Source organism: Orussus abietinus, unplaced genomic scaffold (genome assembly GCF_000612105.2).
Source record: "Orussus abietinus isolate OABI.00-Male unplaced genomic scaffold, Oabi_2.0 scaffold309, whole genome shotgun sequence".
Classification (NCBI taxonomy): domain Eukaryota; kingdom Metazoa; phylum Arthropoda; class Insecta; order Hymenoptera; family Orussidae; genus Orussus; species Orussus abietinus.
In genome coordinates, this window is record NW_019394460.1 from 68,634 (window position 1) to 86,103 (window position 17,470).

Here is a 17,470-nt window from a genome sequence, read left to right on the forward strand (position 1 = left end):
TCAATTTCCAAATGAAAGCCTAACCTTATAGTTTTAAGAAACTAAAAGTTATCTCAATAGTCGGTCTTCTCGTCTCGTCTTAATGGCCAAACTGTGTTACGTATGTTCAAAATGTACTTTTAGGATGATTAATCCAATACGGGTTAATACGATCAAAAGATACTCTGCAGATATGGCAGAATTTGTTACCGATTATGGTCGGCGCTCGTACACCCAGGTCGTTGCGTGGATGCCGACTATATTCGGCCCTCATAACGAGAGGGTTAAGTGAAGAATATTTCCACGAGCTCGCTTAGACCGCCAATTAGAAACGTTCGCAAGATGTGAGACACCCAAACGGTGCTACAACGTCCCTGAAGGGCCATCCGACATTTTTATTCCAGTCGACGATCCGGATCTGCTTCCACGAGAGACGGCTGCAGTACACCGAGAGAGAGCAAATGCTCGCCTGGCAAAGAGCGAGACCCGGGGAACGTCTTCTAGAGGTCGACGTACCCCTCAGTTACGGAATGGTGGACGTTTGTCAGCCTTCCCCCTCGAACAACTCCGTCGAGTTCATGTGGGATCCCACCAAGGAGGTCGGGGTCTACGTCAAGGTACGCGAAAACACCAGAAAATAGTTATCTCAATCCTTTGTGACAATCAAATATTGCCGTACTTATCTTATCGCGCCTCAAAATCCAGTAAGGAGCTCTTCCATCCCCTTGTGGGAACTCCATTAACCCTTTGCGGACTACCGCCGCATATATGCGTCCGACGTTTGGTCCAATATTGCCTGTATGTCTTAATGAATTTCGCCCATATGTTAAAAGAGCTTCGTCCTCAAAGGGTTAAAGCGAATCCCTCGAACAACTTCGTTGAGTTCGTGTGGGACCCCATCAAGAAGGTCGGGGTCTACATCAAGGTAAAATACTGGAAAAGGGTTATCCTAATTCGTTGTGTCTATAAAATTTTGCCGTAACTTATCGCGCCTCAAAATCCAGTAAGGCGCTCTTCCATCCCCTTGTGGGAACTTCATTAAGGGGTTACACCACTTTGACGCACCCAAACTTTTTTTTTAATAATTAAAACGTTTTTATCCAAATTAAAGTACAGTAAGGCATTATACTACTATTAAACTCGCTCACTGCGAAAATCGGTGATCGTGTGGTGGGCCCGATAACTCAGTCTAGGTGTACACGCGTTTTTCTTAAAACTGCATTTTAAAAATCGGTGGGCACTCTAACTCTGCTATTTTTTAATCAATCGTCTTGATTCTTTTTTTATTTTATTCGTGATATGTTTATCTAGCGAAATACGTATGGTTTTTCCAATGTATTGATATTCGCAGTTTTTATGTAACATTAATTAACGAAATTTAGGGCAAAATACGTATCTTTCCTTTCAAATCGATGCCATTTTGTGAAAAATGCATATTTTTGAAAGCGGCTACGTATTTCGCTAGCTTTTGGGCTACAGAAATTCTTTTTCGTTTATTGTTCTAACTTAAACCTGGACTGAGTTATCGTGCCCACCACACGATCATCGATTTTCGCAGCGCTCCGGTAAATCGCCTTTCAAGCCGCCATTTTTGTAACTAAAATAATACAAAAAAAGCATGTTTTTGTTTAAGAGTAGTACAATACCTTACTGTATTTTAATTTGGATAAAAACGTTTTAATTCTTGAAAAGAAATTCTTGAAAAACCGTAATTTTTGGGTGGGTCAAAGTGATGTAACCCCTTAAAGCGAAACTTCTTATGGCTTGCTGATACGTGTAAGTTCACACATTATGAAAAGGGTCCATTTCGGAAAGTGTAACTTGTTCTTTTATTTCGTACAGTTAATCACCATTTATATTATTTCAACATTGTTTTGGTATTAAGGTGATGTGAAAGCGGCGTCAAACAGGTCTCGTTTTTGAAACTTTTCTCCGAACTGGGTGTATCGAGACGTTTCAAACCTGATAATGTGAATACAGAGGATATAAAGAAGGTCCTGAAGCTCATGAAATTTCAATTATTTTTAAATTTGTTCATAGGTATTTTAAAAATAGTTTATAAAAACTGAAACTTCGCGAGTTTTAGGACGTACCTTAGGGTCTCCATATTCACGTTCTAAAGTATGAAACGATTTGAGACCCTAAGTTCTATGAAAAGCTTCATGAACGATTGAGCTTTCGGATGCCACTTTCACATCCCCTTACCACAATTTAAGTGCTGTTTGTGATCACCTTTGTGCGTTAGTAGCATCATGTCAGTATCGGGTAATTCTCTGGAAGAAGGATAATTCTCTTTGACTTGAATACTTCAGTTCAGAGCGCACGCGCCGATTTCAATTAGGCAATGGAATATTCACCGTGTAGTTAAAGGCCACTTTTATTTTCTAGGTGAATTGCATAAGCACAGAATTCACGCCGAAGAAGCACGGCGGCGAGAAGGGAGTTCCCTTTCGCATCCAGGTGGAAACCAGGTTACCTGGGGGGCCCAGACTGCACGGGGCCTCCTGCCAGGTTAAGGTCTTCAAGCTGAAGGGGGCCGATCGGAAGCACAAGCAGGATCGGGACAAAATACTCAGACGTCCTCCTCACGAGCAGGACAAGTACCAGCCCAGCTACGACTGCACGGTTCTGTCCGACGTAAGATTTCACTATGCGGATCCGCGTCCTCGAGCCTTGAACTCTCGACTCACGCTTGGCTAAGATTAGAGGGACTTTTTTAATCGCACTTCCCATCCTACGAATTGTCCAACTGCGCGTTATCAGTCACTACTTTTGCGGAAGCGATGTAACCATTCCCTTCGACATGACATACTCCACGAATATATTTTTAGAGATTCTCTTTTTAATCGTTTCAATCCTAGGGATCATTGGAAAAACAGTGAGCGGGTTTTTTAATCGCACTTCCCATCTTACGAATTGTCCAATTGCGCGGTTATCAGTCTCTACTTTTGCGGAAGCGATGTAACCATTCCCTTCGACATGACATACTCCACGAATATATTTTTAGAAATTCTCTTTTTAATCGTTTCAATCCTAGGGATCATTGGAAAAACAGTGAGCGGGTTTTTTAATCGCACTTTCCATCCTACGAATTGTCCAACTGCGCGTTATCAGTCACTACTTTTGCGGAAGCGATGTAACCATTCCCTTCAACATGACATACTCCACGAATATACTTTTAGAAATTCTCTTTTTAATCGTTTCAGTCCTAGAGATCATTGGAAAAACAGTGAGCGGGCTTTTTTAATCGCACTTCCCATCCTACGAATTGTCCAATTGCGCGTTATCAGTCTCTACATTTGCGGAAGCGATGTAACCATTCCCTTAAAAGTGACATACTCCACAAATATACTTTTAGCAATTCTCTTTTTAATTGTTTAAATCCTAGGGATTATTGGAAAAACAGTGAGCGGACTTTTTAATCGCACTTCCCATCCTACGAATTGTCCAACTGCGTGTTATCAGTCTCTACTTTTGCGGAAGCGATGTAACCATTCCCTTAAAAGTGACATACTCCACGAATATACTTTTGGAAATTCTCTTTTTAATCATTTCAGTCCCAGAGATCATTGGAAAAACAGTGAGCGGGCTTTTTTAATCGCACTTCCCATCATACGAATTGTCCAACTGCGCGTTATCAGTCACTACTTTTGCGGAAGCGATGTAACCATTCCCTTCGACATGACATACTCTACGAATATACTATTAGAAATTCTCTTTTTAACACTAGAACTACCGGCGGATTTTTTTTGTATAGGATGGGCCATTTGAAGCCAGTCATTTTGACTGGTCTCGGTAGTTCTAGGGTTAATCGTTTTGAATCCCAGGGATTATTGGAAAAACAGTGAGCGGGCTTTTTTAGTCGCACTTCCCATCCTACGAATTGTCCAATTGCGCGTTATCAGTCTCTACATTTGCGGAAGCGATGTAACCATTCCCTTAAAAGTGACATACTCCACAAATATACTTTTAGCAATTCTCTTTTTAATTGTTTAAATCCTAGGGATTATTGGAAAAACAGTGAGCGGACTTTTTAATCGCACTTCCCATCCTACGAATTGTCCAACTGCGTGTTATCAGTCTCTACTTATGCGGAAGCGATGTAACCGTTCCCTTCAAAATGACATACTCCACGAATATACTTTTAGAAATTCTCTTTTTCATCGTTTCAATGCCAGGGATCATTGGAAAAACAGTGAGCGGGCTTTTTTAATCGCACTTCCCACCCTACTTTATTAATTAATGTTGAAAAATTAATGCATTAATGTTACTAGAGTTAAAACTCTACTAATGTTTACAGCATAGGCATGTATCGAACATGAACGTTAGTAGAGTTAAAACTCTACTAATGTTTATATCGTGGGCATATATCGAGCATTAATGTTAGTAGAGTGAAAACTCTACTAATGTTTATAGTATGGACATATATCGAGCATTAATGTTAGTAGAGTTAAAATTCTACCATTGTTTATAGCATGGGCATATGTTTGCCTGATGATCAATGTCTTCCGGGATGTGTTTTCAGATTCCACTGGACTCGTTGTCACCGCCAAGCCCGATCGCGCAGAATGGCGGAAGCCCCTTCGTTCCGACCGACGCCATGTAAGTTCTGACTCTTTTATTTTTTCCTATCTCCATCAGTCGGTGTAGTAGCGCCGACTCCGACATGTTTTCGAGAACCGGAACCGACCAATTGTCGGCACGCGAAGACCGCCGCCAGAAATAGACTCTGCCAATGAAGTTGTCATTAATGACAGTCGCGCGCTTTCGCGCGTCGTTAAACCCTCGTCAAGGAGTCGGCCAATCGCGCGAGGCCTATAATTCGCGCATTACACCTTCTGACAATCATTTTCGAGTCTCGAATTAGGATAGGTTTATGAGTCATGACTCGTTGACCCCCAATTCGACCCACTTACGAGAACCTAGTCTCAATTAGCGACTATCGAACGCCCCCAATTCTAGAAACGAACTTCATTGTCCTCTTATCTGACCCAAATCTTGGTAAATCTTCCCACATTTATTAACAAGACTGAAAAATCGTTACCTTGTTTTTTATAATAAATCTAAATAAGGAGGGGAAATCAACATTACGTAGTTTGACTTGAAAAGAGTCAAAGGAATAAATATAAGGGCCAAATGAGGAAATCATTTCATTTATTCCTAGAAACAGACTTCATTAAGCTTTTATCTGATTCAAATCTTGATAAATTTTCCCACATTTCGATCAATATAATAATTTCGATCTAAGGCTCTGATATGCGAAACGAAAGAGTCAGGACAATTTTACGACAATTTAGAACACTCTGGTATTCAATAAACTCGCATTTGAACGGGATAAAGGCAAACAAAGTGTTTTATGCGTTTCTGTGCTAAAACGATGGGAATACGAGGTCTCGGAATGAAAATTTAATTGACCTGGATATCACAGATGGCGTAGAGTGTCCCTCAGCATTCAATTAGGGCTCCAGGAAGCACGAATCCAGAAGATTTCTGGAGTTTTACTTCGATTTCTTGATGTTTATTGTACGAAAACGACAGGTGGAGTATGCCATTTGGTACAATATCCAATATAATTCGACACAGCTGTCAATAGAAAAACGAACGCCGGCAACGTAGGCATTTACAAAAATCTTCTTTATCGACGTCGATCAAGTTCCCTGAGGTGTTTCACTTCACCTTAAAAAAAAGTGTTGTATTCGAATCGACTGATTTGAAGGGAGTATCACTTTACCTTAACTCGTGTCCAGGGTAACCAATTCCCCTTCAAGGTGAACAAATGCTCGGCCATGTAATTACCGTCGGCCGACGTCGCTTCTCCGTGACTTGCGCTCGAAGCAAGGCGCATGCAATGACTAATGAAACCGAAGTCCCGGGTGAAACAAGAACCGGCGAAAACTAAAACGAACGGCTCCGTCAGTCCCTGAAATCCGAGGCGAAGCGTCAGAGGTCGGCGCTCGCCAACGACGACCCGAGTAATTCGACACGATGCGCGATTGCATCTCGCGAGAGGAAAAAAAAACGTCTTAAGAATTTCGCGGACGTGCTACTTAAAGTCAGGGAGGAGAAATACGAGGAAAAGCTGCCTCGACTGGACGAAAGAGCGCCAAGCAAGAAGGCGCAACTTTTACAAGAGCGTTTATTTTGCGAACGTGGGCTGCTCTCTGGTTTCGTACGTTAGCTTTCACCGTTTTTTGCCCCCAAGGGCGGTGCAACGAATTTCTGGTAGGAGCTCGTGCCGTTGGTGGCTTACGTATTCGTGATGGTAATACCATGCGGCAGTTGACGGTGGTGGCTTACCATTATGGCAATCTCCCAACTCATCTTTGCCAAATCAGAGGTGAGTTGAGAGATTCACGGGAAGGATCGAGCGACCGCGTCCTGTGCACCTCCGGTGGAGGATGCAGACGGCTAATGCACTTGCCACCTGTTACAAATCTGGGCAGCCGGAGAACCGGCTGAAAAAGTGAAGAACTCCTCACAAAAACTCCAAAACCCTGTACCTCCTCCGAAAAAAATCGCAGCCACTAGCTCGAGAGATCAATTTAAGCAGAACAATCTTCCCCATCAAGCTAANTTATTCAATTATTCGTAGAAATTCCGCGGAACCGGCGGCCTCGAAGTCGGAGGGTCATCCGACTTCCCGGCGCTCGATTAAGTATCGCGATCGGAAAATTACCGCGGACCCGGGAGAAATCTATTCCTACTCTAAAAGAGCACATGAAAAACATAGAAAATCAACACGACCACTCGCGAGTCGGCGAGAGATCGTCTCGACGGCTCGCGGTCCCTCGAATCAAAATGTAAACATACAACCGATCCCCGTGCCGGTACGGACCTTTCGTCCTGCGACATGAAGGGATCGGAGGAAGGAAACGTTGAGACTTACCAACGGGACGATACGTCTTTTTCTGGCGGTACTCCCCCAGGAGATCCCTCCGCAGAGACCTGGGGTTTCTGGCCTCCTCTCCATCTGCCTCCCTTCGACGTTGGCTCTGGCTGCATTCCACCTTTGTGTCCGCTTTTACTGCTTTCGCTGCTTTCGCTGCATTCGCTGCATTCGCTGGATACGCTGGATGCGCTGGATACGCTGCATGCTTCTACTGCCTTCGTTGAATTCCTCTTCTTTCGTTCAACGATATTTAGCCCATGGCACTCGCGGACCGTGATCACTGTCGCGTCCTAACCTCACTGTCTTCGCGTCGGTTCGGAAACTGCGCGTACACCCCACCTCGTCATCTACGAAGCGTCCCTTGCACCTCGTTACGATCTCTGGATGCCGTCGATTGATAATTATAGCACCATGTTGATATAAATGTCTATCGTGGTATGTACTGAGTCCCTCGCGCCCCCCGCCATTTTCTTAATTTTCGACGACATCTTACCGCGGCGAATTTTCTGGAGCAACTGGCGATCTGCCGGCCGGGCCGCAATCCCCGGCCGTGACCGACTCCGTGATTGGACGACGTCGCCGGCCCAATCACGATCCATTATCGGGCCGGTGAGTCTTTGTGAGGAGTTCTTCACTTTTTCAGCCGGTTTTCCGGCTGCCCAGAGTTGTAACAGGTGGCAAGTGCATTAGCCGTCTGCATCCTCCACCGGAGGTACACAGGACGCGGTCGCTCGATCCTTCCTGTGAATCTCTCAACTCACCTCTGATTTGGCAGAGATGAGTTGGGAGATTGCCATAATGGTAAGCCACCACCGTCAACTGCCGCATGGTATTACCATCACGAATACGTGAGCCGCCAACGGCACGAGCCCCTACCAGAAATTCGTTGCGCCGCCCTTGAGGGCAAAAACGGTGAAAGCTAACGCCCGAAACCAGAAGGAAGCACACCATGTGATCGCGCTACCCTGCCCATAAGCAATCTCCCAACTCATCTCTGGTATTATACGCTTTAATATACGCGTAGTAAACCATGTATATTAAATGACGTATTATACTTACTCAACCCTGGTCTACATGCACTAGGTAAAGTAAAATACCTAGCAGTTTACTGTAAAATATCTACGTAAATTACCTAGGGCATTTGCCCAACCTTGACGTCGGGTCGACGTTCTACGTCGAGTGCGTTCCGCGGCGGGGTGGCGCGTCTACGTGCGTATACTGTAAAATATCTACGTAAATTACCTAGGGCATTTGCCCAACCTTGACGTCGGGTCGACGTTCTACGTCGAGTGCGTTCCGCGGCGGGGTGGCGCGTCTACGTGCGTATACTGTAAAATATCTACGTAAATTACCTAGGGCATTTGCCCAACCTTGACGTCGGGTCGAGGTTCTACGTCGAGTGCGTTCCGCGGCGGGGTGGCGCGTCTACGTGCGTATACTGTAAAAAATCTACGTAAATTACCTAGGGTATTTGCCCAACCTAGACGTCGGATCGACGTTCTACGTTGAGTGCGTTCCGCGGCGGGGTGGCGCATCTACGTGCGTCTGGTACTCCGCGGTCACCCGGCCACGAAGAGACCGGAGAGGAGCGGCGCGGCGGTGCGCTCGAATCCGGAGGACGAGGAGGGGCGGGGGCGGCCGACTCGCGGGGGAAGAAACTGGCTCGAACTGGCGCGAGCCGGCGGCGCGGAGAGGGGAGGGGAAGCAACGCGCACGCGATTCGGAACACTCGGGATTTCGGAGAGCGGCCAGCGAGCGCGCTCCGGGACCGACCAGTCCGAAGCTGTCCGAAGCGCTGGTCGTATCGCGCCATCGGTCTCGTCCGCCCTCGAAGACTCGAGATAGCTCTCAGGAGACGAAAAAGCGTGCGCGCGCACGCCGCCATGATCCATCGCTAGCGGGACCCGGTCTCTCTCTCGCCTCTGCGCCTCTCCGCGGGTCATTAATAAGCCGGCGGTCGCCGAGGGAGGATCTCTCCGTCCTAGTGGACGTGCATACGTGCTGTTTGGAGTATACGGACTCGCTTCGGGGCGAGGGAGGGGGTATACGCGTCCCCTTTTAGTCTCACGGACTCGCGAGCACCAATTGCCGGCGACGCGCGCCGTGGACCCGGCTCCCGGGGTACGCTTTGAGGTTAAGTTCGACTCGGACTGCGCTGCGGGTCGACTAACCTACCCTAGCGACCGGTCTCGCCTTCCTCGTCGGGAACAAAGGAACGTGCGCCGGACGTTCTGAATTTTCTCCTAGAGTGATGCGGTCGTGCTCGGAGTCGACGCGCGATTCGCTCGGTAACTGCGACTCCGTTTTTATGAGGTAACGACGCGTCGCGGAGTGGACGCCGGACGCGACTGTTTACGGTTCCCCGGGATCTAGTCGATGCTTTGAAGGTCGGCTTTTATTTACGGCCCCAGTGCGCGCGGTATTTCGAGGACCCGTTTGACTGGAATCGAGTCTCGGAGAATCCGCGAAGGCTCTCGACGACCCTCGCACTACGTGGAGAGATTTCATTCCAAGAGGCACTTTCGCCGCGACTTTCGGATAACTTCCTGGAACGCTTAGGAGGATTTGCGGGGATTTGGAAGATCTTCCGAAAGCTTTGAAGACTTGACGTTAGGAGGAGCCTGCAAAGATTTGGAAGAGTCTCGAGAATTGGGGAGCATCCGCAAGGGAGAAGATTCTATGAAGGAGGCGTTTGCGGGAATTAAGAAGGGTCCTCAAGAGTTTTGAAGATTTCTGGGAAGTTGGGGGACTTCCCCGGAATTCAGAAGAATTCGTTAATTTGGCTGGACGGGATAACTGGTCGCAAGATCGTCGGTTTCCAGTTTCAACGAGGAGTTTGGGGCCGCTGCTGCAACTTGCACGCTCGCGGAAGCACGTTTAAGTGGCACGAATTAACCGGGATTCTTTTTTAGGATCCTCCGACGACATCGGCCAAGTGACTCTACGTGCGATTCCTCGAGAACGAGGGCACGCATTAAGTTGCGCGTTGGCTCTTTGAGGTTACCCTGCGACTTACGGAGATACTATTATCGTCCAACTTTCCGTTCTACGGAAAGCGCGTCCATCGGCAAGCCTCTCGCGATTAGCGCGTTTCCGCTTTGAGGTTACCCAGCAGCTTACGGAGATACTATATCGTTCAACTTTCCGTGGTACAGAAGCCGCATTCATCGGCGAGCCTCTCGCGGATTCGGCTCCTCGAGGTTACGTTAAAGAACCGCTGAAAGCTTTTCGGAGAGTCCGAAAGCACCGACGACGTTGACCCGCCGTTCCCCCGAATCCCATCTGGTCTATTTACGACCTTTTGAGGTTAACTTTCTCAATTGAGGTACGAACACCGTAGGACGAATATTAAGCCTTCGATCTTCCAACCCATGTCCGATTTACTTCAAGGGATCTACAGATAGCCCAAACGAGGTGCTGGATATTTTGGCCCTCTGGGTGGAAGGGAAGTGAACGATTTTGTCAGGCTAGATCGGTGTATGGACATAGAAGGACGAATGTTAAAGCCTTCGATCTTCAAAGCCGTGTCCGATTTACTTCAAGGGATCTACAGATAGCCCAAACGAGGTGCTGGATATTTTGTTCCCCTGGGTGGAAGCGAAGAGAACGATTTTGTCAGGCTCGATCGGTGTATGGACATAGAAGGACGAATGTTAAAGCCTTCGATCTTCCAAGCCGTGTCCGATTTACTTCAAAGTATCTCCGGATAACCCAAACGTGGTGCTTAATATTTTGGCCCTCAGAGTGAAGTAGAAATAGTGGGCGAGTTTGTCAGGCTCGATCGGTGTGCGGACATACAAGGACGAATATTAAAGCCTTCGATCTTCCAACCCGTGTCCGATTTACTTCGAGGGATCTACAGATAGCCCAAACGAGGTGCTGGATATTTTGGCCATCTGGGTGGAAGCGAAGTGAACGATTTTGTCAGGCTCGATCGGTGTATGGACATAGGACGAATATTAAAGCCTTCGATCTTCCAACACGTGTCCGATTTACTTCAAGGTGTCTCCAAATAACCCAAAGGAAGTACTGAATATCTTCGTCCTCTGGGTGGAGTAGAAGTGCTGGATGATTTTGTGAGGCTCGATCGGTGTGCGGGCAGAAGGACGAATATTAAAGCCTTCGAGCTTCGAACCCATGTCTGATTTACTTCAAGGTATCTCCAGATAGCCCAAACGAGGTGCTGGATATTTTGGCCCTCTGGGTGGAGGCGAAGTAGACGATTTTGTCAGGCTCGATCGGTGTGCGGACGTCGAGCAACGAATGTCGAAGGCTTCCATCTTCCAAACTCGAGATTAACTCGGACATCCTCAACGCCAGCCATTCTGGCCCCTCAAGTGCAGATTAGAGAGGAAAGCGACGCGTAACTCGTCGCTGAAAGTCGCAACGAGCGCGGAGAGATTTATCGACGTTATCGGCTCGCATGCGTCGTTTCTTGCGTTCGGTCTACATAGGCGTGCCCGTGCATTGAGTCGGTTTGCCTCGAAACCGCAAATCGCGACGCCGAGGAGGACGAGGAGGAGGCTGAAGGGGCGCGACGAAAGGCAGAAAGAGGTCCATCGATACCGCTGGAATGACCACCAGAGGAGTTAAGATCTTCGAGCAGCCTCCCCAGGAGAGTCTCGCGTTCCTGTCTGGGTCGGGCGCCTTCGTCCCCCGTCCTGGCGCGTTCTCGGGGAACGAGGTCCTGTTGTCTCGGCAGGACCACCTCCTGAGATGACGAGCAGCCAGGCCGCCGAACAGCTGATGCCCAGGGCGGTTGCGAAGAACCCTTGATCATTTCGGAAAAGACGTCTTCCCCGAGGAAATACCGACGAGGGTCCTCCTAGCTCGGCGAGATCGCTTCCCGACGATGATAGGCCAGGTCGGCTGATGCGAGGAGCGGTTGCGAGGGAACGTCAGACTTTTTGAACGAGACGGAGACGATTGGACGTCGTTTCCTCCAGGGGATGGCGAACGTTGTTGGCGTCTAGTGAGAGACTTTACTCGGGAGATCGATCCTTCCGGAGGAGGGAGGAGAGAGGAGGCTTCTCGGATTGGTGGGGTTGAAATGTCGAAGACGAGGAGGAGATCGTCGCCGTCCTCGTAGGAGATGCTCCCGATTGTTTTTCGACTCCCGTGGAAGAGGTTGGGGTGGCTGGAAGGAGATCCCTTCTACGAGAACGCATCTGCGAGATACTTAAACGAAGCTATCGCTGCGAGATTCTTAAATGGCAATAAGAGAACGCTTGTCTCCGTACCTATCGCCGGTCGGGCCAGGATTGAGATACTCTCATTTTTTAACGTTTTATGGTCGAGAAAGTCATCCCGCGTTATGTGCGGTTGCCTGTAGACTTCGTATAGTTCCTAGAGGAGTTGATTCAAGCTCTGAATGAAAATCGCAAGAAAATGATCCCTAGATTAGCGACTCGGAGATGAATCTTTCGCAAGAAAGACTCAACGGGACCAATGGAATTCTATGGCAAAAACATGTCTCGATCTAAACACCAGAAGGGATCGTGGACCCGTCATTGAAGAAAGCCTCAACTGTTTCAACAAAGAATTTGAGCCGATGCACAAAATCCTGCAACAGAAGATGGAACAAAAGGACGAGGAGAGTCTGAGAAAAGTCTTCAGAACGTATCGCTCGTCCAGGTTCTCGTTGGATTGACAAAAGTTAACAGTCAGGAACAAGAAGCTCCGAATGGTGCCTGGGGAACAGAAGCTTCTTCTTCGTCTTGAGTTCCCGATCCTCTATTGATGATCAATAACCAATTAGCGTTTAAAGAAAATATCCTCAACCACCGCGAAGAATGGGGGGAGGACTGATGAAGATCTCTTATTCTCCGGATGATTCTTTCCGCACTGCCGATTGGAACTCGATTTTGACTCGATAGACCGTCCTTGGGATACGAGCCGAATCCTTTAGAGGGAGGAAGGGAGACGGCAGGAGAAAGAGGGAGAGAGTTGCAAATACAGTCGTAACCTCAGGACTAGAAGAATCCGGTTCGAGGCGGACGCCATATCGGCGAGTTTTCCCTGACAAATGAGAACTGCCTCAAACCTAACAGAACCGCCGCGAACCGACCTTGTCCTCTGGATACGAAACCGCAGGTTTTGCCGCGGATTCGAGGTCGGGGTCTGTCTCGGAACTTTTATTCCACCTTTCGTCGTGGCACCGTTGGCCGAGACACCTGAGGAGTGCCGACCTGGAGAAGAGGCTCAAAGATAGGAAGAGAAGAGAAGAGGAAAAAGACCACGAGTACACCACCCCAAAAGCTACTAATCGCAGAATCCTTCGTAGCCTCGTATAATGAGTTCCTCCTGGTTTTCTCTCGGGAATTCACATGGAACGTAAAAAGGGAAGATAGGTCCATTGAGAATATCAAGGAAGACCAGGCTTTCCTTTCAGACGAGGGAATTGCAGAAACGAAGTGGCGATAAAACGAGCAAAGAGGAACGCAGGAAGCGAGAACAATAAGAGTCAACGGGACAATAAGACTTAACGGGGCCGTCGTCGGCGAACCTTGATCTTGATACCCGGCAGACCTCCCCGAGTCGGTTTTCCATCTTCCATCGTAAATGCAAATCCGCGGAAGATTCCTGGATTCTCGGATGAGATAGCCAAGGACTAAACGGTCTTGAAGTGGCGGCGCAATTGATTTCTCAGACGGGATATACAATCCTGGCTTCGATACGTCCTTGTGTCCCAGAAGAGCGATATCAAAGTCTTCGCCCTGGAGCGATAACAAAAGGGTGGCCGACCGCGTCTTCGCACCTCAGGAAGCCCTGCGCTTCCAGCTTCGGATTTTCTAGGGTTTTATTTGAAAAGAAGAAGGATTTCTGCAGAATATCCACGCGAGATGTCGAGGAGCTTTCTCGGCTTGAAGAAGAGCAGCACCTGGGGCCTCCGCTCCCACAGGAGGACCAGCAACGGCACCCAGTTTTATCTGGAGCACGAGGTCACGGTCGCCGGGGGATCATCCGGTATCGAGGTCGTGGCGAGATTCGTCCATGAACTTCCGGGCCCGGGACACAGGAGGGAATCGTGGTTCCACAGAGGTGGTCTCGTGGGCATCACCTTGAGGAGGTGCAGGACGTACAACAAGGAAATCGGCTCCTCGGAGTCGCCGAAATCCACGCTTCGCTTCCGGGCCTTGGCCATGTAAGAGTCCAGGATACGTAATATTTGTATATCCCCCAGGACATGCCAGGATGCCTCGGCGAGAGGATGCATTCGTAGGCCTAGATTGGTTAAAGTCGGAGAAAATGTTTGTCGTTCTCTATGCATGACCCGAGAAGGTCTCGTTCAAGGGTGGTCCTTAACCGTGCAGAAGTCTACTTGCAATTTCTCTTTATGTGCCTTGAGTGCGACCAATCGCAAGGGTGACCCCGACAACTTCGGGTATCAATTGCTTCTAACTCGATTATCGATCCCGGGTGATCGGACGGAATTTTTTTGGAAGGGATTGTTGCTTTTCAAAGGATGGTTTTAAGATACAAAAGTGGCCCTTACGAAATCCAACGTTTATGAAACTTTGCTGCAATTTTTTCTGACTCGATTATCGATCCCGGGCTATCGGACGGAATTTTTTTGGAAGGGATTGTTGCTTTTCAAAGGATGGTTTTAAGATACAAAAGTGGCCCTTACGAAATCCAACGTTTATGAAACTTTGCTGCAATTTTTTCTNATTTTCATTTGAAACTTCAGCACGTGGCCATGAATTCTGAAGAACAACGTGATGCTCATGAAATTTCGTTTTTCAATCAAAATCGTTTTTTATTTATATAGAATGATCCTTTCATATCACCTTAAGAAATATGGCAAAGAAGAAAAGTGCGAATTTGCAGAAATATTTGTGCTACGTGGACATCAAAGCAACTATTATTTCACTGGTCAAATATAAATTCTATTTATGGTTGCTACATTTTTTCCTACCGACAAGAAACTGTATACTGCCAATTCGCTCCAATTGTAACAATATTTATTTGGTTGTCGCTACAAATTGATTTTTTAATTTAATAACAATTTTTTTCGAAGGAAAGTATCCTATGGTTGCATTTGCGTTCGATACGATTGCAAACGTTTTTGCGGTTATTACAGCTATTTCTGCAAAAACAATACTTTATGAGCACTTATAGCTTGCAATGATAAGAGCAATACTTTATCAGCAATGCTAGAATAGGTCATTAGAAAACGGAAAACTTCAGATAATAGTAACTGAAACGTTCCAGGTTAGATTAACCCTTTGGCTAATAGAAGCGCCTAAAGGCGTCCGACGTTTGGTCGAATATTGCCTGCACGCTTTGATGAATTTCGCCCATACGTCGCAAGGGCTCCGTATTGAAATGGTTAAAAAGAAAAGGTGAAATGTTCATTGTTGTTTATACCTTCCTACCTTTCCTATATTACGTGGTTGATTTTAAGAGGTGTACCAATTGAAGGAAACGCGGTGTTGATAAAATGACAATTTATAAGTAGGGAATTCGACAGAAAAAAATACATTGAAGTCTAGATTGGGTTAAAATAAGGCGATATGACCATAGACATGGAGAGGCCATTTGCTATAGTATCTGTATAGAGTAAGGTATTACGATGTTAGACAGAGAAAGGGACGTTCTCACTCTAAGTTTTACCGGAAGTGAGCTGCGCGCGCATTAGTAGGCTTTTGATACACGAAATTTAAACGCCTGAGTGAATGGTAAAATTAGTAAAGAAATTTGTTTCTTTTTTTTTCCTTTTCAATTGGAAATTTATTCATTTCGAAACAGTATTAACTTAGTATATTTTTTTCGGATCGCTGCTGCTTGCGCCAAAGATCAATTTGAAGGGAAGAACCTTCCCCGATGGGCTGAAGTGATTGCAGGTGCGAAAAAAATTCATCGGAGACACGGTAGCCCAAAAACGGGCTGAGAAGGTCATGGACCCCCTCAAACATCGCTTCAAACTCCTGTATCTCCCCCGAAAAAAAAATCGCAGCCCCTCGCGCCAAAGATCAATTCGAAGGGAAGAACCTTCCCCGATGGGCTGAAGTAATTGCGGGTGCGAAAAAAATTCATCGGAGACAGGGTAACCCGAAAACGGGTTGAAAAGATCATGGACCCCCTCAAAAATCGCTTCAAACCCCTGTATCTCCCCTGAAAAAAATCGCAGCTGCTTGCGCCAAAGATCAATTTGAAGGGAAGAACCTTCCCCGATGGTCTGAAGTGATAGCAGGTGCGAAAAAAATTCATCGGGGACAAGGCAGCTCGAAAACGGGTTGAAAACGTCATGGACCCTCTCGAAAATCGCTTCAAATTCCTGTATCTCCCCTGAAAAAAATCGCAAACGTTCGTGCCAAAGATCAATTTGAAGGGAAGAATCTTCCCCGACGGACCGAAGTGATTGCAGGTGCGAAACAAATGTATTGGGGACAGGGCAGCCCGAAAACGGGCTGAGAACGTCATGGACCCCCTCGAAAATCGCTTCAAACCCCCTATACTTTCCCTTAACACTTTGACTGCCACGCGCATTTTATTTGACTGCTATGTCACCCGAATATGGGTTACGCGGCTGTCAACGTGTTAAACAAATTACAGTCTACAAGGATATAGAAAGACGTAGAAGCGAGTACAAGCGGGTCGACAACACTACCTGATGGCACCTTATACACGAGGAAGTCATTCATGATTGCTAGTGTACATACAACTCGAACGGTGAGGCGCAACGTACTGTACGCGCGCGGCTGCAATGGGGCCTGATTAGAACTGGTTCGCTGGGCGTCGTTGCTCTTTAACGCAATTAACGACAACGCCTGAGCCGGCGTTAATTCCCGGGGATCGAGCCTTAACTCGGCAACGAAAGCTGGAACGGCTGATGAGCCGCGAACTCCGACCCAGCGATCCTCTGAGCGTTCTCGAGCCGACCGATTGAGTCGTCCCTCGAATTGGTCCCAATTGGAAGGAGCGATTTTTGCTTTTGGGCCGCTCCTCCTTGCTTTAACCCTTTCATTACGAGCGCCGATTATAATCGGCATCCATGCGACGACCTGGGTGTACGAGCACCGACTATAATCGGCACATGTATAGAGTTCGAAAATTCTCGGTAACATTAAATTGGAGAAGGTAACTGTTAAACATACCGTAAGTTACCGGGAACATTGAGAATTTAAGAGAACGTTAATTTTGTTATATATATTTTAGGTTTCTTCGTTTAAATAACTTTTTTTTTTTTCAATCAACTTCAAAGTTCAAGCTGAAGAGTAATAATTACTATTAGAAAATATTGATTTTAGGGTCGTATTTAATTCCAGCTAAAAATATTCACGTATGTACAACTTCACGGAAAATTCCATGCCATTTGTTACAAACGAACTGATATTTCATTCTGCGACGAAGCGAATGGGAGGTTTTGATTGGCTACGGGGGACGTACAACGGAAATTCCCCTCTACGATGTTTCTCTATAGCTAATCAAAACCTCTCGTCCGCTCTGTTGAAAAATTAAAATTCTCATAATTTCTCGATAAAAAAGGATTTCGAGAAATTACCGATAAATTACCGGGAATTTCTCTTCGTTTCTGACGTAACTTACTGGATTTAGAACTCTACACATGTACGACGATCTTTGGGTACGAGCGCCGAT

The 17,470-nt window shown here is 46.8% G+C and overlaps 1 protein-coding gene across 4 annotated transcripts in view; it reads left to right on the forward strand.

Moving 5' to 3' along the window:
* The window catches only part of LOC105702480 (transcription factor CP2-like protein 1), a 50,383-nt gene that overhangs the window by 26,471 nt on the left and 6,442 nt on the right, over window positions 1-17,470 (forward strand). For 3 of the 4 annotated variants that reach the window (XM_023432448.1, XM_012430076.1, XM_012430077.1), the window contains 3 exons: window positions 360-596; window positions 2,368-2,616; window positions 4,505-4,581. In XM_023432448.1, coding sequence (XP_023288216.1) covers window positions 360-596; window positions 2,368-2,616; window positions 4,505-4,581 — 563 coding nt within the window. The remainder of the gene's footprint in view (window positions 1-359; window positions 597-2,367; window positions 2,617-4,504; window positions 4,582-17,470) is intronic. The other variant, XM_023432449.1, reaches the window with a different exon arrangement.